General features: G+C 39.4%; 1 protein-coding gene across 3 annotated transcripts in view; it reads left to right on the top strand.

The window, feature by feature from the left end:
* LOC121695372 (transmembrane protein 164) overlaps window positions 1-26,150 on the top strand; it is a 73,787-nt gene that overhangs the window by 31,667 nt on the left and 15,970 nt on the right. The window contains exons 4-5 of one of the 3 annotated variants that reach the window (XM_042076141.1): window positions 8,319-8,397; window positions 19,555-19,655. The exons of 1 other annotated variant lie outside the window; for it this stretch is intronic. In XM_042076141.1, coding sequence (XP_041932075.1) covers window positions 8,319-8,397; window positions 19,555-19,655 — 180 coding nt within the window. The remainder of the gene's footprint in view (window positions 1-8,318; window positions 8,398-19,554; window positions 19,656-26,150) is intronic. One more of the 3 variants, XM_042076143.1, reaches the window with a different exon arrangement.

Genomic DNA, 26,150 nt, shown 5'->3' with positions numbered 1-26,150 from the left:
TCGACACTTGGTATCGGCAAGTACACAAATGTAAATACTCGTACTCGTATCGGTGTAAAAAACTTTCTTATTTGACAAATAGGATGTAAACAATTGCAATGGAGTAGCAGATAATCCCACCCAATGCCTCAGTCTGTCTAACAGTATGCAGTGATCTATTGTGTCAAAAGTCGCACTAAGGTCCAGAAGTATCGGGACAAAGTCCAAGCCATCATCGGCTATTTTTAAAAGTTCATTGGTAACTCTCAGTAGTGCTGTTTCAGTGCTATGATGTTTTCAGAAGCCAGATTGAAACTTCCCAAAAATGCTGTTATCAAGAGCAGAAAGAAGTTGATTGGACACTATTTTTTCAAGAATTCTAGATATAAAAGTAATTTGAATATAGGTCTGTAGTTTTGAGGAAAAGCCCAGATTTTTTTGACAAAGGGTTCAAACCGTTTTAAAATAATCAGGGACCACTACCATTACACAAGGAACTGTTAAAGATGGAGAGCAGGCAGGGCCCAACAGATTCTATTACCAAATCAGAAAATACAGATATGCTTTGCGGAGAAACAATTTCTACAAAGTAAGGCTGTCCCATCATGGTCCAATATCACAGTGAGTGAAGGCTAGTTGAATACATGGGATGGAATGGGAGAAACAACTTTTCAACCTCCTCGAGCCTCGTCTTGTCCTTATTGCTTTCATGAGCCCTTTTCTTTTCAAAAACGTACTGTACATCTATAGCTAGTTTTTACCAGATGCCAACAATGTAGCTAGAGTACACTTTGCTGCTAGGTTAAGGGTACGCAGGCGAAACACGCTGCTCCGTCTGACATCCTGTTTTTGTTTTTATATAATGTTCATAATTTTATGTAATGTGTTATTTTTTTACATTTATTTGTCTAGATTCATTCTTTATTTGCATTATTTTTGATAGTTTTGGTGTTATTCTTAGTCCCTTGTTTCTGCTTACAAGTTGGACTGTTCTGTGTTTCCAGTGCTTTCCCGACTGCCAGTAAATCCTCCAGGTTGGTCAGTTATAAAGACACAGCTGTGCACGGTTTCACGCACGTCATCATTGGCCTTGGACATTTTTCAGCTGGTTAGATGCAACCAACAGGACTAATTTAACATTTCTGTTATTTTTTGCTTTTCATTATTTGTGAATTTGTTTGTTGTATGTCTTGGGCATCAGAACCATTGTATGAGGGTGGGACAGGATCCACAAACTTTTTAATATCATTAGTTTGGACCCCCCCCCACACACACACACACACACACTTCTACCATGTCAAAATCACTGTATCAATCTATTCTCTGCCTCTTTTATGTGCGCTTCCATATTGAATCCATTCCACTTACTTTATTAGGAAAATGCCCAAATCAGTGACGATCCATGCCATGTTATCACTGCAACCTCCCGACAGAATGCTTGCACCCATACAAGTGCAGAGCACAAATGCGAAGCACATATGAACACAAGTAGCGTTTATTTAGAAATATGGCTAGACTACCCTATTCTGTATCTTGGATGTAAATAAAGATGAGGTTTTATTTTGAACACGTACTTTGTTTCACTCTGGATTTGGACTACAAGAAGAACATTCAAATGAGTCCAAATAACAGAAAGACCATGAACAAAACTCCAATTCATGGGTAAGTTAAGTTATAAACATGTAGCATATTAAACAAGGTGAAGGAAAAAGCAGATGGGGCAACACAATGCCACAGTAACGTTAGGCTTAATGTAAAGATTATGGTGCCTTATTCTCCTCAATGAACCTAAATAGCCGACTAATATGTATCATTTAATAGCCATGCCATTTAATTTAGCCATTTTAACAATTGTCTAAAATGGTAACACCTTGCTATAATAGCAGAAGTAGCCCATGCCTATATGTGCACTAATTTACAGGCATGGCAACAAAGAAACACTAATGTTATTAATCTGAATGTCATGTTTTGCTTAACTGTCATGTCTGGCACCCATGCCACCTAGATCAGGCGGGGCAAGGGAAATAGCATTTAGGCTAATGTGTAGGTTTAACTGGCCATGAAAGATGTGATATCCATCTACCAGTGCTTTTTCAAAGTTCTCCATGTCTTGTTTTAAATGTCAAGGCCCTCGGAAGTCTACCAATGAAGTATGGAGCTACTTTGAGCCTCGTAAATGGTGTAAAACAGTGATTTATTTGCATGGCTAGGCCGATGCCCGAGGCACCACAACGAAACACTGTTGGTAGCATTGGCTAACTAGCGGCAGATTTCTGAGTGCAGGGGACAAGCCGAGGTGAGCTATGAGACATACGTTCTCACACGGCATCATGTTTCAACACACTTTAGGTCAATATCACACCGGAATTCTCCTTTAAGCATGGGTGAGTTGTGAGGGGTTGACTTGCTGTTCGCTTAACTGAGCGTCTGAATGGTGTCTTGCTAAATGTGCCCTCAAATTTGTGATATTACCCGAGTACTTGATCTTTGCCGGAAACGGTTTACAAATTGCATGGTTCCTGTCGATATCGGTAGTGCTCTCTTTACTCTGGAAACCAAAATGATTCCACATTTCCAATGATTCCACAAGGTCTTACCCATGAATATGCACAGAAACATGCACAGAGCCTAAACTAAAAAACAAATCAATATTTTTGTATATAATCAATACAGTATTGCAAAATAAAATATCGAGTTTTTTCATACACCCCTAGTTTTTAGGTATATGTCTGGATAATGGGAGTGTTCAGGAGTCAAACAACGGATCATGAATGCGTGATTTAGACATAGTGCAGGTCCTATTCTGTGACAAAGTGCGAAGAAACTGTTTTTGTTTTAAGGCAACATTAAGGTGTTGGCGTTACAAATGAAATTAACACAATTGCCTCGGTTACTCCGTAATTGAGATTAATCTGCTGTATCCTCTGTTTTGAATTTTAAGGCTGGGATGGTGACCAGGGTATCAAATTAAACTACTGTAGAAGTTCTCATACACATGTTAGTGTTATTCTTGACATCCTAGAATGAAGGATGAAAAAATGTACTTCTCCAACTCTTCTCAACATTTTGTTTGAACAAGGGTAATTCAGTATTTAAAATAAAGATGACATATATTGTTAACAAATCTAACAAACAAAATCATGTCACATTGACAGGCAGATTACATTGGCATGGTTTTATTTGTATGCTCATTAAGCTCAATGCAAATCAAACCAGCTAATAGGCTAACTGAAATAACCATGCCAATCTCTAGGTATGGTGAAGGGTAAGTGATGATGTGGGGCTTTTTTAATTCCAAAGGCCAAGGGAACTTTATCAGGATGCATAGTATCCCGGATCCATGAATTAACTGGCCTTTAAAAATAAAAATCTACCTGCCTCTATGGGAATTTAACATAGTGGTGCCAATACTTATGACCCCTGTATTTTAAGGAAAAACATTTATTTATTTATGATACATTATTCATTCGCAAAGAAAATTGGTGTCCTTAAAGGTTGGATATTTCCTCATTTTTTTGTATATAATATATATATATATATATATATATATGGATTACATAGTGTGATGCAGGAAAAACAGAGCTTTCCAACGGTACTACACATGAAATGTTTTCGATCACGGTCGCGGTAGTACATGTAAGGCTAGAATGCTAACTTTCGTTGAATTTAGGAGAAATATACAGGCGTGAGTAAACACAATGTAATGAAATAAACACTTAAATGTGTAAATCGGACTTTTTTTGTTGTAGTAGTGTGACAGAATACATGCTAAGGTAGCAAACTAGCCCAACATCTCGAAATTGACCAGTGCATGAAAAAACAATGTTTTCACCTGCCGTGTCTCACCTTAACGAATAATAAAAAGGGGGGGGGAAGAAATAAAAAAGGACATTCCATGTTTAATTAGTCCAGTTGGTTGCATCTAACTGGCTGAAAAATGTCCAAGGGCAATGATGACTACTTCCGCGAAACCGCGCACAGCTGTGTCCAGGGGCGGAGTGGGGCACTAAAATCCACTGGGAAAATTCTGAGTTTAGGGACCAAAACTCTGTAGACATTGTGTATGTAGAACTACATTCATAATTTCCAGCATGCATATTAACAAGTTTTTTGTATAAATCAAAATAATTGTATAGACTACATTTGGAGAAAAGAACTATGGATAGTGCTAATGCAATACAACCACTGAAAAATCAGGCACTTTCAATAATTGTGTAAGGAACTATAGATATTTAAGTGCAATATAAAAAGAGCTTTGTGGGTGGATGAAAATTTCAAGCATCATGCAAAAGGACATGTATCTTGGTATCATAGCACTCCAATAGTTGCCTGTATACATTTAGAAAAGGAAGTATAGACAATGCCAACCTAATAACACAGGTAATTAAATAATTGGAAAACCAGGCACTTTGAAAAGGTTTGTAGAGAATTATTAAAGTATAAACTAGGGGTGCACCGATCCGATATTTTGATCGGATATCGGCCCCGATATTGACAAAATCGGGGATCGGAAAAATTAGCAGATCCATGGGCCGATCCGAATTTACTTCAGCTTCGAAGACAGCCTTGACACGCAACCAGCCAGTAGCACACACTCCCCCACTGCGTCCCTCTTTGAATGTAAAATGTTTTGTGTGTGGTGTAAAGTGTTGTTGCATGTTCTGTAGACTTTGTGTTATTCAAGGGATGTACAGCGGGTTTTATTGTTGGTGTCGGGTGTTTGCTGCCGGTTTGGCGTTTGTTCACGCAGCAAACCAATTGTTTGGTTTGCCGCGATTTCGCTCATTCACTCATTACAACGTCATTACCAACTTCATTCTTATCAATAACAATTACATAGTGTGGTACCCACTAGCTTGTCTTCCATTTGCCATGTTATATCGTCTGTATAGTGCCTATAATCTGGTACATACATTGCATACATCGCATACATCTACTCACAACACTTCCTGACGCTCCGACTTCTGTCACTGTCCCATTGCGGAAGCGCACTCCGCGCCGGGAACGGTCATTATAAACATTCTGCAGGGGTAGGGAGCAGGGCATTATGCTACAGGGGTGTTCTATTCTCTTGGTTGTATTGTTTCTTTATGCCTTGTGGTTATGTACGTATTTATAACGGACATATGTTTTGTTCATTATATACTTTTCTGTTGTTTTCTATATCATTGTTATGTTGATTTATGCTATGTATTATTGAGCCATATTTTGAGTGCTTCCCTGGTTCAATGGTGTGCCTCAATTATCCCCATACGGGCCATTTGACAGTAATAGCAGGGGCTATTTAATGGGGTAGCTCAGTTCCCATTGTGTGCGTAGTAGGTGAAGGACTCTCCTGTTGTGAGGCAGAGTATTATGCTGATACTTTGGACTGTGCATTGTTTGTGCTATTTTTGTTTGTTTTTGGTAGGGAAAAGTATTTTGTTTATTAGTGTTGCTATTTTTGAATACAGTGAAAAATAAATAATTGGAGTTAACAGAACCTACCTCCACCTCTCCTGCAAGTGCCTTTTTCTCCATTTCCACCTAACTCACAATCCAACACGTGGGTTGACCGCCCGGTCACTCACGGTCTGGTTACTATTCATTATTTTATTAATCACCATTTGTCATTGATTAATGACGTTTGATTGATTCATGCATTTTAGTTGCATTTTTAGGCAACACGTTCAATGCGTGACTGTCAACAAATACTCAAACTCAACACATTGTCATTTTCATCTTGTCATTTATCTGTATAAACTGTTCCTGGTACCAAGACCCCTGGCAGTTGGGTTAGCCCCTTGAGCCGTGGATCTGCCCAAGGTTTCTTCCTTGGTAAGGGAGTTTTTCCTTGCCCCTGTTGCTCTTGGGTGCTCCTTGTTGGTGCCCCCCCAATCCCAATCCTCCACCACCTTTCTTATGCAGCCCTTGCCACTTAATCCACTAAACCCCTCTTCTACTGCAATTTTTACCCCCCACACCCCCCATAAATGCACAAATAGGCTGACACCAGACATAATTTCACTGCATTTCTTACTTCCAGTAACTATATGCATGTGCTAATAAACTTCCTTGTATCCTTGGTATCAAGAAATGCAAATGTTCACACTAACTGTTAAAAACTTCTCATTTATTAGTTAAAACTTACAACTTCGTATACCATAGGGTTACCACCATTGAACATTGAAACTCTGTGTGAACTTCTTAGTATATCGCGGTTCGCGGGGAAACCGAGGGACCGTACCACTATGGGTAAATAGAGGGGTTTCACGGGTGAAACCATTTTGCCAGGGGTGTTTTAATGTATATCACTAATATGGGAGTTTTATCTGCACAAAACTGGTTTTGGTGGGAGAAAGTTGTTATGTATTTGTGTGTTTTATGTTTGCTTGTAAGATTTATTATTTAGTAATAACTGTGAACTTGAATTTGAATGCTGTTCCAAGTTGCTGCTGGTGCACAATTGTTTATTTTTTAATACTAATAGTAGTAATAATAATAATTCTAATAATAATATATTACATTTATATCTAAGTGTTATTTTGTTAGATTTTGTCCTAGGAAAGTGATGTTTAGTTAGGGAAAGGATGTTTAAGTCAGTAAACCACATGATGGTTTATTAATTTAACTATGGTATCGGATTGGTATCGGGTATCGACCGATACACAAGCCATCTGTATCAAGGTTGAAAAAGTTGGATCGGTGCATCCCTAGTATATACATATAGACAGTTTCAATGAGTTCCACTAACCATCGATCAGCCTGAGGGGCCCACTAATTAGTCATTACCATACCAGCATTTGACTAGCTTGTGCTAGTTCCCGCCTAGCAATAACGCCAAGGTTTGAGCTCCGCTAACCTTTCTCTTCTCTTCCATGTGTAAAACAGCAAGGAACCTCGCAAATCCTTCGACTGTCAAAAATCCTGTAGTTTTCCTCGAACTTGCTTGCTTTTAGGGTCATGCCATTAGACGAGGGGCCACTCGTTTATCCCCCTATATTTCTGTAAATAGACTTAACCTTTAATTGGTTTATTGGATAAATGCATTCCCCATTCCCAGGAGGCTTTGCACCATTCTATGTTAATTTAAGAACAAACGGAACACTTTACTTGACAGTATCGACTCTAACCCTAATCCTAATCCTACCCCTAACTTGTTATGACAAAAAAACGAATGACACTTAATGACAGAAGCGTTATGTCATAAACGTTTATGACTTGTTTATGACACGTTCATGACAGTGTCATGTCACTCTTATGTCGATACTGTCAAGTAAAGTGTAACTAAACAAACAAACAAATTAAATTGCTGTTTTTTTTATTTGTGACCAAAGTTCTGTAACACTTGATTAAGAAGAACTAAATTAAGATTGGCTACACAAAAATTAGGTTAATGGGAGAGATGGGTGTACAGGGTAACCATGACTGAGATGTAGAGTGAGTGAGTGAGTGGTATAAATATTGGTTGGACTTCTCTTTTATTCAAATACTGGGGATCTTGGAGATTTTCGCGGAGAATTTAAGAAAAGTCATTAATTTCAATGAACATAAGGCTGGCCGCGTACGTCTCACGGCCGCTTTGAACAATCTATGGGCCGGCCCGCGCCGCACAAATTTATTGGCCGGCCAACCGGGAAAACTCCCGATTTTCCCGATTGCACTCCGCCCCCGGTTGTGTCTTTATAACTGACCCACCCGGAGGATTTACTGCCAGTCTGGAGAGCACTGGAAGCACAGAACAGTCTGAAGTCATGAGCGATCTTGCAGATCAGCAGCTCGGTGGATTTTAACAGCGACAGTTTGTTGTTTTGTGAGATCGTTGTTATCAGAGTTCCTTAACTTTACGCAATCCAGACTCCAGGAAGCTAGCATGGCACCTCTCAGGTCGGCAGCAGCTCAGTGGTCGTGGCAGCTGCAGATCTCTCACAGAGTAGGTTCACGGCTGCCCTAAGCAATCTCTCTGATCAGACATTGTAAGTGCAGTGTTGTTCACGGATGGATGGATGGTAGTTATGGCAAGCTCTTCAGCCCAGTGGAATAACATTAAAACTTGACGTTAACGTTACGGTATCAGCCAACTTGTAAGCAGAAAAAAAGGACTAAGAATAACACAAAAACTATCGAAAACAACATTAATAAAGAGATAATACAAGTAAACATAAATAAGTATCAAAACTTTACATAAAATCACAAAAATTATAAAAAACAAACAAAAACAGGATGCCAGATGGAGCGGCATGTTTCGCCAGGCTACTCATAACCTAGATGGGAGTGATAAAAATGTGACACAAAATGTCATGCTTTCGATTAAAGTTTGTCAAGACATCACTGACTGTAGTTTTTTTTTTCTCTTACAGTTACCTTTTGAAAAGGAGATTTACTACATTCAGCACTCCATGCTTTACTTGGTACCCATTTATCTCTTCAGGAAAGGGGGTGAGCTGACCATGAATCTGCCTAACTCTACTATCTCACCCTTATAATCTTTTGTAGGAAGTTCAACCCTGTTTTAATACATTAGATTGTATTGTTAACTGGCAGAAAGCACATGCTTCACCTCTCTTGAATTGAAGATCCTAGGCACTGTTTCTTTCATTTGTTTCAGACATTGTTCATCATATTGGGACCCCAAACTTTGTACCAAGGAATAACGACCGCTGAAGTGTCCTGTTATATGAAATCACACTACTGGATAGGGCAGAGGCAATTATCCATTGATTTCATGTAACAGGACACCCTGAAGGTCATGAACCTGTTTAGTTCAGTTTAACAACTTTTTAGTTTGTAGTAGGCTGCTTCTTTCTTTAGTGTCAACTTGTTCAACTGTCAAGCCTTAATTCTTCAGTTTGCTAGGTTTTTCTGATTATATACTTCTAGCTTTCCACCTGAACAGTACCAGATTAAAATGTTACTTAACTATGTGATTCATCACACAGAATTGATATAGTGGCAAGAAAAGGTATGGGAACCCTTTGGAATTAGGTGGTTACCTGGCATGAATTGGTCACAAAATCTCATTCTGATTACTACAACTGTTTCCACGGCTGTTTTGATATTAATTGCATAATTAAATATAATTATGCAATTTTGTAATAAAATGAAACACAAAAAAATAATCCAGATAAGCTATCAGAGGGGGCACATACCCCTCTCCTTCATTGGCCATGACACTACTGCACTAGGGCTGTTGGAACGATTTTCAGTAGTCGAATATAAATGGAATTATAAAGTCAATACTAATCGAATGTTGAAATTACTATTATGAGTAAAGATGTCGTAAAGGCCCAAATTAAAAATCACTAGACAAAGAGCCAGCCGAGAATTTGGGGAGAACCAGGACGATTGAAACACGGGACAAATGAAACATTCCAGTTTTCTCAGAGTGGTCAAAACATAGAGCATGTCAACATCCACCTATCAGTCGAATATCTTTGTGTTATATCCTTTTATCACAGAGTTACAGACGATAAACAGTTTTTGATGGTTAAAAGTCAGTTTCATTAGTGGTTGAATTTTTTGATTATTAAGAAGTGTTTTTCTGAGGAGCCTCTCGCTGCAGCCTGCGGGAAGGCGGGCCTTGACATCAAGCCCAGCCCACATCCAAGTCAGCCATGTTTTTTTGTATTACGTCACGCAGTTTAAAATTGCTGGCGGCGAGAGGGAGGGAGGCAGTCGGCAGAGAGAGCCAGGACTCGCAACGAGACTGGGCGAGCTGCTAGTGCTACATTCTACAAACCAGCAACTTACTGCAAAACACGTTTTATTGTGTAATTCAACACGTAAACTGTGGATTCAAACCAGTGCAGCAACTCGCAACAGCACCAATGTTTCCATAAGAACGCTGTTGTCACACTACTCATTCGTCAGATAGGAACTAGCTAGCTGGCTAGCTAGCCAGCAAAGTTAACCACCCAGATGGCAATAGGCTGGCGGCGGGCCACCGGTTTCGCTGTCGCCGGCGGACCGCTGAGTTTTTTTCACATCGGTTCTACCGCGGTCCGCTGGGCTAACGAGCCTCAGATTTGACAACCTTTTCTTTATTCGTTTATACGGCGAACTGCCGATGGCCTAACGTTACCATCGCGGGTTGCTGACAAGTAGCCTATCTACCGGTGGTCCGATAGCTGCTTGCTATCTGGGCAGTAGCCTATATTTGAGATGAGGATGTCGAGCTTGATCTAGCTGCTAACCGGTTAACGTTACACAATGCATGTTTCTGGTTCACCTGTTGTCAATAAAGCAAAATTGCCCCTTTGTAGGCTATTTGGTTGTAATGGAGAATTCTTGCTGTTAAACTGATAGTCCATGATAATGAAACAACACACCATTCTACTTTTGAGGGCTAAATTAAATGAAATATGGCTCGTTTTCCATTTGAACACATTGTCATCAATATTTAAAATGACCAATTTATGTGAATGTGCATGGTTTCAAAACCGGAAATCAAATGAACGAAAAAGTAGGCCTACACGAACCCAATTACAGTAACTAGCCTAGGCCTACATGAAAAATTCACTGTTGTTGCATGAAATGTAATTTGTGTTTAGCCTAAATAATCAGTTTCTATCATCTAATATGAAACAATATACTATATAATTCGCTACCGGGCTGTCGGCAGCAGGCCTAAAGCCAAAGCGTATGGGGAGTGACGTAGGCAAAGAAAACATGGCTGAGTTGGATGTGGGCGGGGCTTGATGTCAAGCCTTGCCTTCCCGCAGGCTGCAGCGAGCTGTACTTGGGGGTTTTTCTAGTCTAGAAATCTAGACGCACCCTAGCGGCAGTAAATTAAATTTGCTGCCAGGGCTAGTCTAGCAACTCTCCGTTGGCTTGTGAGCTCGAAAAATTAAACTTCTATCAGGCCAATCAAATCGTGTATAGAGTCGTTAGGCGGGCTTAACATAATGATTGATGGCAGAGTTGCAACGGTTTGGCTTGAATCCTCTGCTACTTGAAAACAAAGAAGATGGATGTTGCTGTTGGCGAACAGTGTGACACGAGTTAAGCTTTTTTTAAGTTGGCAAAAGTTTGAACTAGCCAACTAGCTCCGCTGATGGGAAAACACATAGGACTCATAGCGCTGTCCTATTGCGTGCAGAGGGAATTTGAAAGACAACCGATTATCCCGCCCCTCGGACTGAGTGCTGCGAACGGTGAGTGCCCAGACCCTACATTTTAATGTGGGTCTGGCTCGTCAGGCTAGTGTTTTTCATGTAAATGTTTGACGTCAAGCTTATTCAGTAGACAATTTAGTGTTTTTTCTTAAACTCAGACTTTAATGTAGCATGCTTGTTTACATGGAATGCAAAACGGGCTATAATGGCATAAGTCTGTGGCGGGACGATTGAAACACTTGGAATTTGGATGTGTAGTGGCCTAACCCACGTATAAACATAGTGAAATAACATTTTGCACTATAGAAACATGATATAAATGGGAACACTTAGGGCTGTATTTTGGGCTCCAGCGCATTGCGTAAAGCTCGTTATTCACCCGCGCAAAGCTTAATTCGCTATTTTGCACGTTTATTTTTTTAAACATTGCGCCCAGGGGTGTGGCAATTAACAACCTAGGGAGGGGACTAGCGCGTTGTCTAAAAATCGCTATCATACACCACCTAAACCTGGTCAGAAGTCAATGGCGAGTTGTTCATATGCTATTTTAAGAGCGCATGTCAACAGTCATATTGGCAGGTGCACGCACCATCCTTCTATCATTCAAGAACGCACACCAGCGCACGTCCATGCAAAGCATTACAAATTGCACGATTACAATGGGAAACATAATTAGAATAAAGATATTACGAAATACTGTACATCTCATGATGAGTAGTTATTCACCATCATGTGCAAATTGGTAATGACGGTTAAAAGTGATTAGGGGAGAGGCGAGAGACACGTATGGAGCACAGCTGAAGACGCACTGTCACGAGATATAAGCAACTCCTCTGCAGGATAAATGTTGTTTTATTCAGTCATTTGAGCAATATTAGGGTAAGTGTTGCTTTTTCCAGCCTATGTTTTCGATGGTAACCCATTGTCAGTCAATAGTGAAAGTAACTGCATATAACTGTCTTCGTTGACTGACACCTTGGTGAAGTTAGTTTCACTTTGCCAATGAGTTCAAATAATAGACGAGTGCAAATGCGTGAAGGCTATGCTAGGTTTTAGTAATGCATGGTTTAAGAATGACTATTTCATACGGTCTCGCAAGCAGCCTCCTTCAAATGCGCCGTTGAATGCCAAAATACCGATGCATTTATTTGACATATCGTGCGTTGCGCCGTTAAAGGGAATGACAGATGTCATTCTCATTGGTTTAAAATGATGTTACGCCCCAAACACACCCATATGACTGATTAAAAGACCTAGGAACACCTTGTTACGCTATGCGCTCCACTTTTGATAACAAAACCCCTCCCAATGTGAACTGGACATCCTACTAAATTTGAATAGACTTTTGACGAGTGACGATGCACTTTAGAATGTCATGATATGGCCCTTACTGTTCTAGCTATAAAAATGGCAGAATCATCCATAGTGCACGATATTTCCATAACCGCGAGATGGGCTACACGCTTCAGGTTGACCGCAATAAGTTGTTAACAGACAAAGTAAATATTAATAACAGGCCAAATGTAAGCATTAAATATACCAAATATATATATATAACAAATATAAATTGATTATTAAAATAATTATGAATGAAATTCGAATGGGATTATAGAGGAAGATAGACAGCCCTACTGTACATGGCATACACTTATTGCTGGGAGATTCCATTGTCAGGCAAGAGGCCAAAATGTTTTTTGTTTATTTCCTAAGTAAAAGTAGCTCTAACAGACATGGCAAAACTTGTTTTATTATTTGAACTCTAGGTTTTCTAACATCTGATTCAAATGAGCTTTTGTCAGTGTTGGGGAGTAATGGAATACATGTACCGGCGTTATGTATTCAGAATACAAATTATGAGTAACTGTATTCCGTTACAGTTACAATTTAGTTGGTATTTAGAATACAGTTACATTGTTGAAATCAATGGATTACATGACGATACTTCTGTTTCACAAGTTTATCCATTCTCTAAATAAATTAAGGCAACTCCCTGCATTTCTCAAAGCCCCAATATGAAAACGAAAAAAAAAGCTATTTGCGTGATCAGTCACAATAGAGTCGGAAGAGAAGCAGCAGGTAGAGCTGGAGTTGGAACAGGCACAACAGAGCCAGGGCAGGAATGCGTTTCTGTCTTGGAAATTCAAACAGCATTTCACATTACAGAAAGAGAAGGGAGAACGAAATATAACCTCTGCTTGCCAGCACCAACCTCCTTTCAGCGTCCAAAGACTCCACCCCCAACCCAGTGGCGTAGCCACGGTGTGCTTGGAGCACCCAATCGTCGGCCTGGCACACCTAAAATATTTCCCACCAAATACATTCACGCTTACCATTACTTCGTCCGTTCTTATCATTCTGACCTGCCAAACTAACTAGTGTTAATTTCGTCAGACGAGACGAGAGGAAAAATGTTCGTCAACAACCTTTTTTTACATGACTAAGACGAGACGATGACGAGACTGCACTAATGTCCTGAAACACTGACTAAGACTATCTTAAGATGCATTATTGTTGACGAAAAAAGACGAGACTAAAATGTTTTGCATGAAATAAAAACTAAGATAAAATTTCTCTTCCATTTTCGTCTACCAAATGAGAAGACAGAATAGCTGTTACCTTTTCAAAATATTCCGAATGAGTTCATGGTTCATGCGCAGCAGCTTTCCTGTAGGCTAGTCTACGTGCTGTTGCTGCAACCCTGTGGCTGCAGCAGGAAACTACATGGAACAAGAACACCGGAGATTTCTGCCAGAGTTAGGCTTTATGCCACAATGCTACATACCCAGAAGTTGAAGCTTCTCTCATACATATACAAATTAACATCCCCCAGAATGTTCATACGAAAATTTTCAGCAAGTAATGTCAACTATTTAACTAGTTACACTAATGATGCAAAGTTTGCTAGCAAGTAAGCTAATATGGAAAGTTCGCTAGCAAGTTAGCTAAGATTGAGAGTTTGTGTTGCGTTTGGGCGCATATCCCCATCTAGCGTGGCAGAGTAAAACATTCATACTTGGGTCCAAGACAGTGTTTATCAAACTTTTTCAGATGAAGGACCACTTAACTAATCAATAAAAAAGAAACGCACGGACCACCTAGCTAAAAAAAAAAATAGACCTAGCAGTATATTAGCCTACACAATACTCACTGAACCACCTTGCTTATTGTCTTTGCACTTTGTTTAATTGTGTCAGAGGATTAATATGATTTAAACTGGCATATCTGACATAGACAGTGTTGTAGAACAGTTTGAATTTACATACAAGTTGGTTCAATATTGCAAACAACTCATCTATATTATATTTTACCACGTCTGCTCGTGGACCACTTGGGATAGCTTGCGGACCACCAGTGGTCCCCGGACCACACTTTGTGAAACACTGGTCTATGAAGATCATGACAGTGGTCCAGTCAAATCTTTTACTGTCTATGGCCAAATCCCAGCCGAGCTATAACTGTAGCTCGACTTACCTGTGCATGTACTGACTGACAAAAAAATCAGAATGAGTAATTATAACAGTCGAGTAGCCCTGTGGACACACAATATTGTTAGAAAATTGAGATGTGTGAAACACTATTTGACTGAAATGGTAATCAGAAAAAACTAAAGACTAAAATGTTTTGACTAAAACTGACTGAGACTAAGATAGCTTTAGTTTTCTTTTGACTAAAACTAGACTATAAATGACGAGACTTTTAGTTGACTAAAACTTGACTAACAAAAATGATATTTGAATGACTAAATACGACAAAGACTAAAAAGGACATTTCGTCACAAGACTAAGACTAAGACTAAATAAAAAATAGGTGACAAAATTAACACTAAAACTAACCATAATAGCTTATCCTAGTAGCCAGCTTTGATGAAATTGTTTCCATGTTTAAATCCAAGCCCCGCCGTCTTGCACAAGCCTCACATTGCACCCGTCAAAACGCAGCCAGTGTGCATTATGAATGTGCCATCGGAGACCCTGAAATTACAAAAAAATGACACAGCAAATTAAGAGTGAAGTAAGTTCTGGTAACTCCTGTTCCTCACTGATTGTAGTTCTTCATGTCAAAAGATATTTATCTAAGCATTAATAGCTTACTTCGGCCAATCGGTATTCAGTCTTTGCTAATCAATAAACAAAGCCTAGTTCACGTGTTGATTTGTAGATAGATAGATACTTTATTAATCCCCAAGGGGAAATTCAAGGTCCAAGTAGCTTAAGACACCACACACAACAACATAAACAGGATGATAAAATAACAAATCAACATGACTAAAAAGAACAGTAGACCTACTGCAGACATAGTAGACTTAAAATAGCTTAATGCATTTGTTTTCTGATTAGATCTACATTTAAGTTTTAAAATGAATTATGGTGCAGCCTCTGAAAGTGAATTATTCTTTCGAGTAGCATATTTTAACATGGTTTTCATTATTATTAGGCCTATGTGATCACGTTAATTTTGAGAGCACTGATAGGCTATACATTATAGTGTTTACATTTCCAGGTAATTGCGTCCCACCTGTCATATCTCTGCGCCCCTCACTTTTACTGGGTTGAGGCCACCTAAAATCTCACCGGCACACCTTAATTATAATTTCTAGCTATGCTCCTGCTCCAACCTGAAGAAGCATCTTAAAGTATGTTATGTTTTTAATTAGCCAGGGTAATCGTCAGCTGTAGTTTTACTGGTCACGTTGCTATTTTATAGTTGTATCAAGTTTAAGTTTAAGTTCAAGTTCAATTTATTTCTTTGTCCCAAATGGGCAATTTGATTGCAGACAGGATCACATACCACACGACATACCACACACAATACAATACAGACAGATATGCACAAAATAATAATTTAGTTGTGATAAATAGGTCTGACAATGCCTAAAAAGTCAGTAAAAACAAGATAAAAACTTCATTAAATAAACTAAACTAAATGGACAAATCTATCTTTTCCTGTTGTGTGCATTCAGTACTTGGATAGAAAAGGGGATGAAGGAATTTTTGTACCTCTGCTTAAAAGCAATAGGAGTTTTAAAACGCAAGCCAGATGGCAGCAGCACGTATTCAGAATACAGGAGATGGCCTGTCTTGATATATTTGTATCGCTTTGTTGAACACCTGCTTATTAAAATATTCGGTGAGACTAACAAACTTCACTCCCACTATCTTACTGGCCATATTTACAATCTTGGAAAGTGCATTTTTGTCTCTGATGGTGACATTTCCATACCAGCAGATAATGGAGAATGTGAGGATTGACTCAATAAAAGCTTTGTAAAACAATGCCATCAATGTTTTGTCCACCTGAAACTTAGCCAGTTTCCTAAGTGCAGAGAGTCTTTGTTGCCCTCTCTTGCACACCGAGGTGGTGTTCAGGTCGAATTTAAGCCGGTCATTAATCAAGGTGCCTAGGTACTTGTAAGATGATACAATTTCAACATCTTGATCATTGATGACACTGTGCTTTGGAGCAGGGGGAAGGCGTCTGAAATCTATGGACATGTCCTTGGTTTTACTGATGTTCAGATGCAAAAAAGCATCTTCACACCATGACACAAATTCATTGATAACAGGGCCATGCTCATTCTCATGGGAATTCAGGAGACTGACAATTACAGAGTCATCTGCAAATTTTAGAATGTGCCTGTTGTCATACTGGCTGCGGCAGTCATTGGTGTACAGTATGTACAACAGGGGGGAGAGGACACATCCCTGAGGTGAGCCTGTGGATGATGTTAGGCCACTGGACAGTACTTTATTTACCCTCACTCTCTGAACTCTCTGCGTGAGGAAATCAAGTAGCCAACCAGTCAGGCTTGGGTCAAGGCTAAAGTTGTTCAGTAGTTTCTCAATCAGTAGGTGGGGTTGGATGGTGCTAAATGCCGAGGAGAAATCTACAAAGAGCAACATTGCATGATTCCCACTTTCCTCCAGGTGTTTATAGAGAAGATTTAGTAGAGTGATGGTAGCATCCTGCACCCCCTCTTGGCCCTATAGGCAAACTGGGAAGGATCCAAGAGAGGGTTGCACCTTGATTAGGAGCTCAGCTTTAATCAGCTTCTCTAAGGATTTTGCAATAAGAGATGTGAGGGCAACCGGCCTGAAATTATTTAGGATTCGGGGCCGACTGACCTTAGCAACAGGCACCACTACAGACTGCTTCCATAGAGATGGCACCCTTTGCAAGGAGAGTGACAAACTGAATATGTGATGGAAGATAGGGCCTAACTGTTCAGCACACACTTCTAACGTGCGGCCACTGATGTTATCTGGGCCAGGGCTTTTCTTTGGATTGCAGTATTTGAAACACCTAACAACACTATGCTCATTAAAACAAGGGATAAATGGGGGGGGGGGGGGGGGTGCCAGAAGACTCTTCTTGAGTTCAGAATGTCTGTTACTGAAGTCATGTGTGTCGAATCTGACATAGAACCTGTTAAGATCCTCTGCCAGTCCTGGGTCAGGTATGCTGTTCAATTCTAACTTCCCCTTTCCCCTTTCTTTAAGCCCTACTATAGTCTTCATACTATCCCAGGCTGTACCCAGGTTGTTCATTTTCAGTTGTGTTTCTAGTTTATCTTTATACTTTAGTTTGCCCACCCTGATTTCTCGTTTTATCTCTTTTTTAAGTTTGTGCAGTGCTAGCAAGTTTCCCTCCTTAAAGGCTCTGTTCTTCTCACGCAAAAGACCCCTAAGAGACTTGGTAACCTATGGTTTACTGTTGGGGTAAACTTTTAAGGCCTTAGTTGGGATGACAATATCCTCACAGTAAGCCACCCAACTACTGATAACATCCGTTAATTCATCAATATCAGAGCATGAGTCCTTAAACATATCCCAATCTGTGCAGTCCAGGCACCCCTGAAGAGAAAGACAAGCATCCTCCGACCAGTCCTTAATGTACACAGTCTATCGCTTGCCTCTCTTAAGAGCAGTTTGATATGAGGGGATGAGGTGTACACAGTTGTGATCAGATAAGCCTAAAGGTGGGAGAGGGATGGACTTGAATGCATTTTTCACTGAACAATAACATAGGTCCAATGTTTTATTTTGTCTAGTGGGGCATGTAACATATTGATGGAAGTCCCTGAGAGTTTTAGACAAAGGTAAGGTACCTGATTAGTTGACGTGTGACTACATTCAGACAGTTGGAACAGAAGAACACACCAGAATAGGCCTGTTTAGTAAGCATGATTTGATGGCCACATTCCTACACTTGTAAAATGCAATTTAATGTGGAAGTAATCCAGCATTCAAAATACGTTACTCAGATTGAGTAATGTAATGGAATACGTTACATTTTTGGGCATGTATTCTGTAACAGAATACGTTTTGAAAGTATCCTTCCCAACACTGGCTTTTGTTGAAGCCATTAGCCTTGGGGGTCACATACTTCTTCCAACTGAGTTTATGAAGGTTTGAACTATAAACAAGATTAAATAATTTGTGTGTTATCAGTGAAAACAGATTGTGCATGCTAATATTTTAAAACAAAGGCTCTGTTCGAAATGGTAAAAACTGCTGCCTTTTTAGATATCTAACTGGGGAGCAATGCAGCAAGTGCGGTTCGCACTTCATGCTCCCTATCACCCATAATCCTTTGTGGCAATGTTTGAAACAGCTGTGAAAAGTAAACAAAGGTGGTGGATGACATGGTAATCTGTTTAAATGTGATTTGTGTGACATTATTTTGCATAGATTTGTAGATTTGACGTGAGAAATAAACCCTTTACTATCTGATTATACCATTTTTGTAACCATTGATAGTGTGTGGTCTGATATATGTGCCGCCCGTCAAACTAATGTCTACCATTAGCCTGCTAGCTTATGTAAGCTACTTTAGTTTAACATTCTGGCTTTTGCTAACGTCATACGGTAGTGTTAACCAACGATTCTAGAGTGCTACGCTCATTTTTAAAAGATGCGTTCAATTCAAAGTCGTGTCTAGTGAGACGGCTCTCTATTTAGGGAGGGTGGCAACAGGCAGCTGTCTTCCGTTTCGAACAGAGCCAAAGAATCCCTTAATGTAGGTAATTTCTAAGGGTTCACTTGCTTTTTATTGCCACTGAAAATCTCACCTTGAGTTCCACTGGTATATTAAACCTAGTTTTACTATTACTACTGATCCTAATTATGTCTGCTACTAGACACAGGCATGATATGAATAAAAAAAGGAAAGGATATTTAATTGTTCAGATGCAAGGTCAATGGTGTGCTCAATCCTTAGACTCCTTTTTTTGTTCTTTTGTTTTGGGTGCTTTTTATCACAAAAATTACATGTCTTACATGGACCAGTTAAAAAAAAGCATTTTTAACTGGTCCATGTAGGACATGTTGTTTTGTAATAAATACATCTTAATTAAGGAGTGCCTTTTCTATTTTCGATCAAAGGATATTGTATGTTTGAGCTTGCATTTCAATTTTCAATGACTTCACAACAATTTCTTACCAAATGGTTTCACTCCCTCTTTTATTATGTTTTTCTATGACAGGTGTGTATACACCTGAACCTCTTGGAGATATGTGGTGGGCTCTCTTATCAACTGGCATCTTGTTCCTTTACCACTTTGTGTTTCTACAAGGCCTTGGAATGGTATGGAATCCTCTTATACCCCTTTAAGCTCACTGCTTTTGTGCACAGATTTAGGAACAATCATGGGACCATTATATTAAAATTAGTAATTTATCAAACACTTTTTATGCAAAGCGACTTAAAAACAGCTGACTAAAGCAGTGTTTTTCAACCTTTTTTGTGCCACGGCACACTTTTGACACTTAAAATGTCCCACGGCACTCTAACATCCTGTGTGAAGAAAAAATAAACATACCATAGCCTAAAATGTCAAATAATACAGAGATATGGCCTTATTATGGCTTCTATGCAAGACCTGCTCAATAAAACAAGCGCCCTCTGTTTCATTTGTAGGTGACTATATCTAATTTAATTGTTGTTATGAACTGGATATGTGATGATTCTGTGAATACTGGGGCCCCTGTTGTACAATGCCTGCATACCACAAATAGTGCAAATATATATATAAGTAATTTTCTGCGGCACACCTGCTGATCTCTCACGGCACACTATTGTGCCTCGGCACAGTGGTTAAAAAACACTGGACTAAAGTGCTGTAGAAAAAAATAATAATATAAATAGTAATACAATACAATAAATAGTAATACATAAAATAATAATAATAGTAATAACAATACAAAGTAGATCCTAATTTAAAATAATAGTGATAAATGAAGCAGTTGTCACAACAACAATAAATCAGCAAACAGAAAACAGGATCAAGGACAATAAGAAATGAAATACAAGGTAATAAATTATTGTGGTGGGGTGTGTGTGGGGGTGGTGGCAAAAGTGGGGGGTTAAAAGCTATAGAGTAGAAATAGGCTTTGAGATGGGATTTGAAAATGTTTAGAGAAGGGACCTGTCTAATAAGCAGCAGCAAAAGCATGCTTGACTGTAGTGTCAAGAATAGGCTTTTTAATCAGAGGCTGTACTGTAGCATGCAATACAATACCTGTCATAAGGCTGCTATTAATGTTAATGATACTTAGGATATGAGGCCCAGTATCAACAAAAATGTCTTTAAAAAGCTTGAGAGTGAAAGAGACTGGTTCAGACTGACTCAAGGTAGCTGGGCAGATGGCAGTCATAGAAGGGTCATAGAAGGGTTTGAATTGGTCTAACTTTAGTTTTCTAACTTTACTTCCCTGCCTCTCTGGAATGCTCTTTTTCATTCCCAATCATGTTTGCCAGTTACCCTAATTAGTTATTACCCAACTTTTCCAGCATTTTACATGTTACCCCCGTCCCAACTTCTTTTGAAACGTGTTGCTTATATCAAATTCAACATTAACATATATTTTCCATGAAATAGACAGATGTCATATTCAACATTTGATATGTTGTCTGTGTCCTTTTTGCAACTAAATATGAGATTTGCAGATGTTTAAGAGATTATTACATTCTGTTTTTAATTCACATTTTACACAACGTCCCAACTTTTTCTATTTTGGGGTTGTACAATCCCCCATCTGATCATAAACCAACTAAATAAATTATCACAAAAAAAAAATCAAAATTTTCAAACTATGCTTAGATTGTAAAGAATCAAACCATTCCTATAGTGTAGTGGTCAAGAAAATGTGAATATCAAATGTAAGAATCTAAAAATACCAAAAAGTATTATGTAGTGTCTTTTACAAATAGGATGCCAAGTTCCTGAACTCATCGGCAGAAGCGGGAATCCTCAAACCTCTGATTTTGTGAATTATAGAAGAAAAACAATACAGTAATTTCCTGTGTATTAGCCACATTATCTATATAAGCTGCAGGGCCGTGTTTTATGCAAGTTAAAACAACAAAACCATATTAATACTACATTAACTGCCCCCGTGTATTAACCTCATAGCTGAAGATATTTTGCAAAATCAGGGGCGCTGTTGAGCAATTGGCGATGTGAGACATGTTTTACAGTGGCTCCTGGAAATGTGGCATTTTATATGATACAGTGGGCATCGCTTTCAAATGGCCACTTCAGTCGCGCATTACGAGGCGTGAAGCTGCGTGAAGCTTTAGTACCACTTTCAGCCACTGTGCATGGCTCTGCCACTGTACATCGCTCTGCCTGCCACCCCTTCTGAAAAAGCTCGATTTACCTCGATTTAGGCTACTTGGGTATGGCTTAAGGCTTGACTACACGGTGGTAACGGAAATCGAAATTTCCTGTCTACATTATTGTCAGTGTTGGGTTAACGCAACTACGCAAATCAAAACAGTGGTGTGATAATTGAGCCAGTAGAGAAATAACTGTTCAGAATTAATCCTTAGCCTTGGGTAGGCTTCTGCGACGTTTTTAACAGGCTACACTATAGAGGCTTAGACAACTATGGCCCACGTTTTGGTTTCGTAAATTAATTTGCCCTACTTCTTGACTGCAATGTAGTCAATTAACTGCTTGACATGTCATTTTTATTTTTCTGTACAATAAACAAATACATCTGCTTTATGCCGCAGAATTACATTCATATTTGGAACTTACATAGTCCAATGCATCGTTACACTACGTTAGTGTTTCCCAAAACCATAGTAGCAACAAACGTTCGCAACCACTATCGTAAAGTTGTGTAGTTACAACTACACCTCTCGACCTGTGGTAGAATGCTAGTAGAAGCATAGTTCCAGGGATCTTGGAACTATCGCCAGTCACTGACGCCAGTTATTTGTTTGCAAATTAATAATTATAAATATATTTAGGTTTCCAATTGATATTTACACTTCTAACCACCATACATCCATATTTTAAAATGCCCAAGGCAGAAAATACATAAACATAATTTCACTGCATTTCTTACTTCCAGTAACTCTATGCATGTGACAATAAACTTCCTTGTATCCTTGTAATTAAAAGTCAATTTGCAGCCATGTGCACGTAAGTAAAAGTCACACACCTGCAGATAATAATAAGGTGGTGCGCACTTTTTGACGAGTCAGCTGAGAATATGTAGCCTTTGATTTTCATGGAGGGGGGTCGTAACTTACATGTTGGTTAGTTGAACGATGCATCCTGTTAGTAAAAAGCTAACCTCCGTAGTTGTACGGGAAACGCCCCAGATCAGCTTGTAGGCCATTAGCAATCTGTTCATTTTATTTTATGAAGCCTACACAGTAGATCACATGCCACATTCTCACTTTCAATAGACAGATGCAATAGCCATTGGTCAAGTATTGAGTATAAAGCAATTAAGATAGTACCCTATACAAAAAGTACTTCATACTATCATAAAAATTTGTTAAAACGAATAGCATTTTGCAACTTGACAAAACACTGGATTAAATATCGTAGGCACAGAAGAAAACTTGTACATCAATTGGCCCGTGGGGAGATCACATGTCAGTTGCCTCTCCCTTCAGTGCTATGACTCGTTCGGCTGTGAGCTTGTTTCGCCAAAAAAAAAAAACTATTGCAGATATCAATGCTTCTTTGTTCATGGGTTTGGCCTCACAGCAGAGGCTTAGACAACTATGATCCACGTTTTGGTTTCATAATTTGCCCTACTTATTGACTGCAATGTAGTCAATTGACTGCTTGACATTTTATTGACATTTATTTTTATTTTTATGTACAATAAACAAATACATCTGCTTTATGCCGCAGAATTACGGACTTGGCCAGCCTATAGAATGGGCACATTTTGGAGAGAATAGAGAATGTACGCACGTAAGAATCTGTAGGCTGGTTACCAGCAAACAATGTTTAATGCATTAACTCAAGATGTCAAACATTTTCTAAACAATACAAACAGAAAGGATGCAGCAGGCAGCAAATGTAGAAGAGTCATTTCCAGTGGAAGAACAAAATGCTGAATGAAGCCCAAAGATATGAAGGCATATCTGGCAAGTTGTTATTTTTTGAAGACGTAAATGGTTGGGCTACAGGCCTATTTTGCAAGAAGGAGACATAAAGCGTGAGCATGCCACACTATCCACAGCTGTGGTAGCGGGGGGTAGGAGGATTACTGTTAGCGCAGGATTTATATAAAATTCTTCAACAGAAGGCCTGCCTCGAATGCAGGCTTGCCCAAAAAAAGGCCTGTGGTTTGCACAGCCTACAGTAAGTAGGTCTTAGTGAGTTAGGAGTCCTCTAGACTTCTTTTAAACTGTCTCAGAGGTGGAAAGTTGCGTTCGTTGGGGGCAGGGCCGGATTAACAATTCATAGACCCTTGGGAACAAATGTCTGATGGCCCCCCCCTGCCCCCCAGCCAAAGTGAATCGGGCGGTCAGTTAATAGGCCTATCATGAAGATTTGTATTGCCATTTAAGGCACGAGCGCATCTGTGAGGCCAAGCCTCACCAAGTAGCCCGTTTGTTTACAACTAACATTACATTTAATTAAACTGCTTATAGGCTATGCCGAAATAGTTTCAACATTTTGAATATCAGTGTTGGGTGAATTAGGAAATGCCTTATGGCTGAAAGCTGCTTGGGATCCCCCCTGTCAAGCAATAACCATACAAAAAGTTACAGGGCTTAAATTTCACTGCGGGATTGCGGGTATTGCGCATAATTTGTTCAAGTCCCGCAACTCTAGCCATCATAATGCGAGAAATTCCCGCATACACTTTTACAGCCTGTCTGATGACGTTAATATAGCCTAATCATTAAGTGGCGTGAATGCGGTGCTATTGACCGGACTGATCAACTACCGAGTTGAATTGAACATAGCCTCATGCAGACGCACACACACACGGAGAGAGAGAGAGAGAGAGAGAGAGAGAGAGAGAGAGAACCACTTTGCGCTTACGCAAATAGGCTACGCTACCATGGCAAACTTTTACATCTGGAAAGAGCTCCTTGGTAACTATCCTGCTAGCTCAGGTCACGTCAACATTTGATCCCAGAAAGATTGTCTTCGACATGTTAGTTTTTTGAACATTTATTGTATCTAATGACATAGAAAACATAATGATTTGCATACACATACCGCACTATGCACAACTTTTATTCACTAGCGACTACAGCCTAAAACCGTCAGGTTGAAAGGGGGCTAATTACTCCATAGAATTACTCTCAGGTATTTTCTTAAAGTGACAGGCAGTGAATTACACCTACTCATCACCAATGTGCACTCAATTGGACCTACACACCACATTAAAGATATGCCTAAGTGTTATAGGTTAAACGTCAATATGAGGCATTCAAATTACTAAATATGTTTAGCTACTACAGTAATTACTAGTAAAATGCTATACTTTAAAAAATGCATTATTAAATAAATACACTCTATATGAATTCAAAAATATATGATAGAAACATATCACATAAGCTATCATTTTCAGTGTGTGTTTGTGTGTGTGGAGAGAGTCAAGCAGAATCTAGGATGTCCACTGTTGTGAATGATCCCACTACAGTATATATTACTGATGACGTCAGGGTGGTGGGGGCCCCAAAATCAAACACTTTTTTTTTTAAAGTATCGAAGTATTGAAATCGCAATTCTTGACTTGGTATCAGAATCGACCCCCCCTCCCCCCCAAATTGTGTAAATCCCCCCTACATGAATAACCTAAGGGGGGAATTCCCCCCCATTTTGAAACATGAATTTTAAGCCCTGAGTTAAAAACAGATGACATGATGCGCGTCACTGACATAATGCGCAAATAATATAGCCTAGATATTCCAATATATTCAAATACATGTGTTTATTTTAGAGGGGATATTCGAACGTCATTTTTGAGCAATTTTGACAGCCCTAGTCCACTGTAGGCTACGGCAATCGTCTATTAACACCTTCCACCTAACCCCGGTGAGTGGGGGTCGCTATAATGCGTGTGAAATAGCACCATTGAGTAGCCTATGCGAAATAGCCTTAAAATCGTTCCGGTGTTGTGTGCCTTCTGGTTTCTCCACCTACTGGTTTCCTTGCGCGTGCATGCGCTGCAGCAGTTGTCAGACATTAACAAACAAGTTGTTTTAGGCGGTTTGAAGTCGCTTTTCATACGCCATGAGCGCTCGGCTACATTACAGCCACTCGGACAAAAGACATGTAAAAAAAAATATGTTTTGAAAACTAGCATTAAACTCGATTCAATCCCGCAAAAGCAACACACGCGTCTACTTCCCTACTTGATTCCCTACTTGAGCCAACTAATATGTTACGCGAATCAATTAACTATTGTAGGCTACCATTAATTAATAACTTCAGGTGGGAAGAATTTCCATACGAGAGACGCTCTCATTGGTGGTTAGTAGGCCTATATGGAGTAGGGAATTGACAGCAACATATCCAATCACATTATGAGAGATGCTGAATTTAACATAAACTGCGATGTTTGATTTTATTTCACGCTGGCACACGTGGGTGCTCGATGTTTTCAGTGGGTGCCGAGAGACGGAGCACCCACGGTATCGGCGCATATGACAAGCGTATCTCGCGGTTGCATCCATTACAAACAAACATGCAATGTGAACGTCTGGGATTGGGGAGAGCACTAAATGCTCTTCTGAATAAGCGCGAAGTCAAGCCTTTAAATTAAAATCACTCTTTAATAATCAAAAAAATAAACGCTAATGAAGTAA

Source organism: Alosa sapidissima, chromosome 21 (assembly GCF_018492685.1).
Source record: "Alosa sapidissima isolate fAloSap1 chromosome 21, fAloSap1.pri, whole genome shotgun sequence".
NCBI lineage: Eukaryota > Metazoa > Chordata > Actinopteri > Clupeiformes > Clupeidae > Alosa > Alosa sapidissima.
This window is presented reverse-complemented; position numbering and strand designations above follow the sequence as displayed.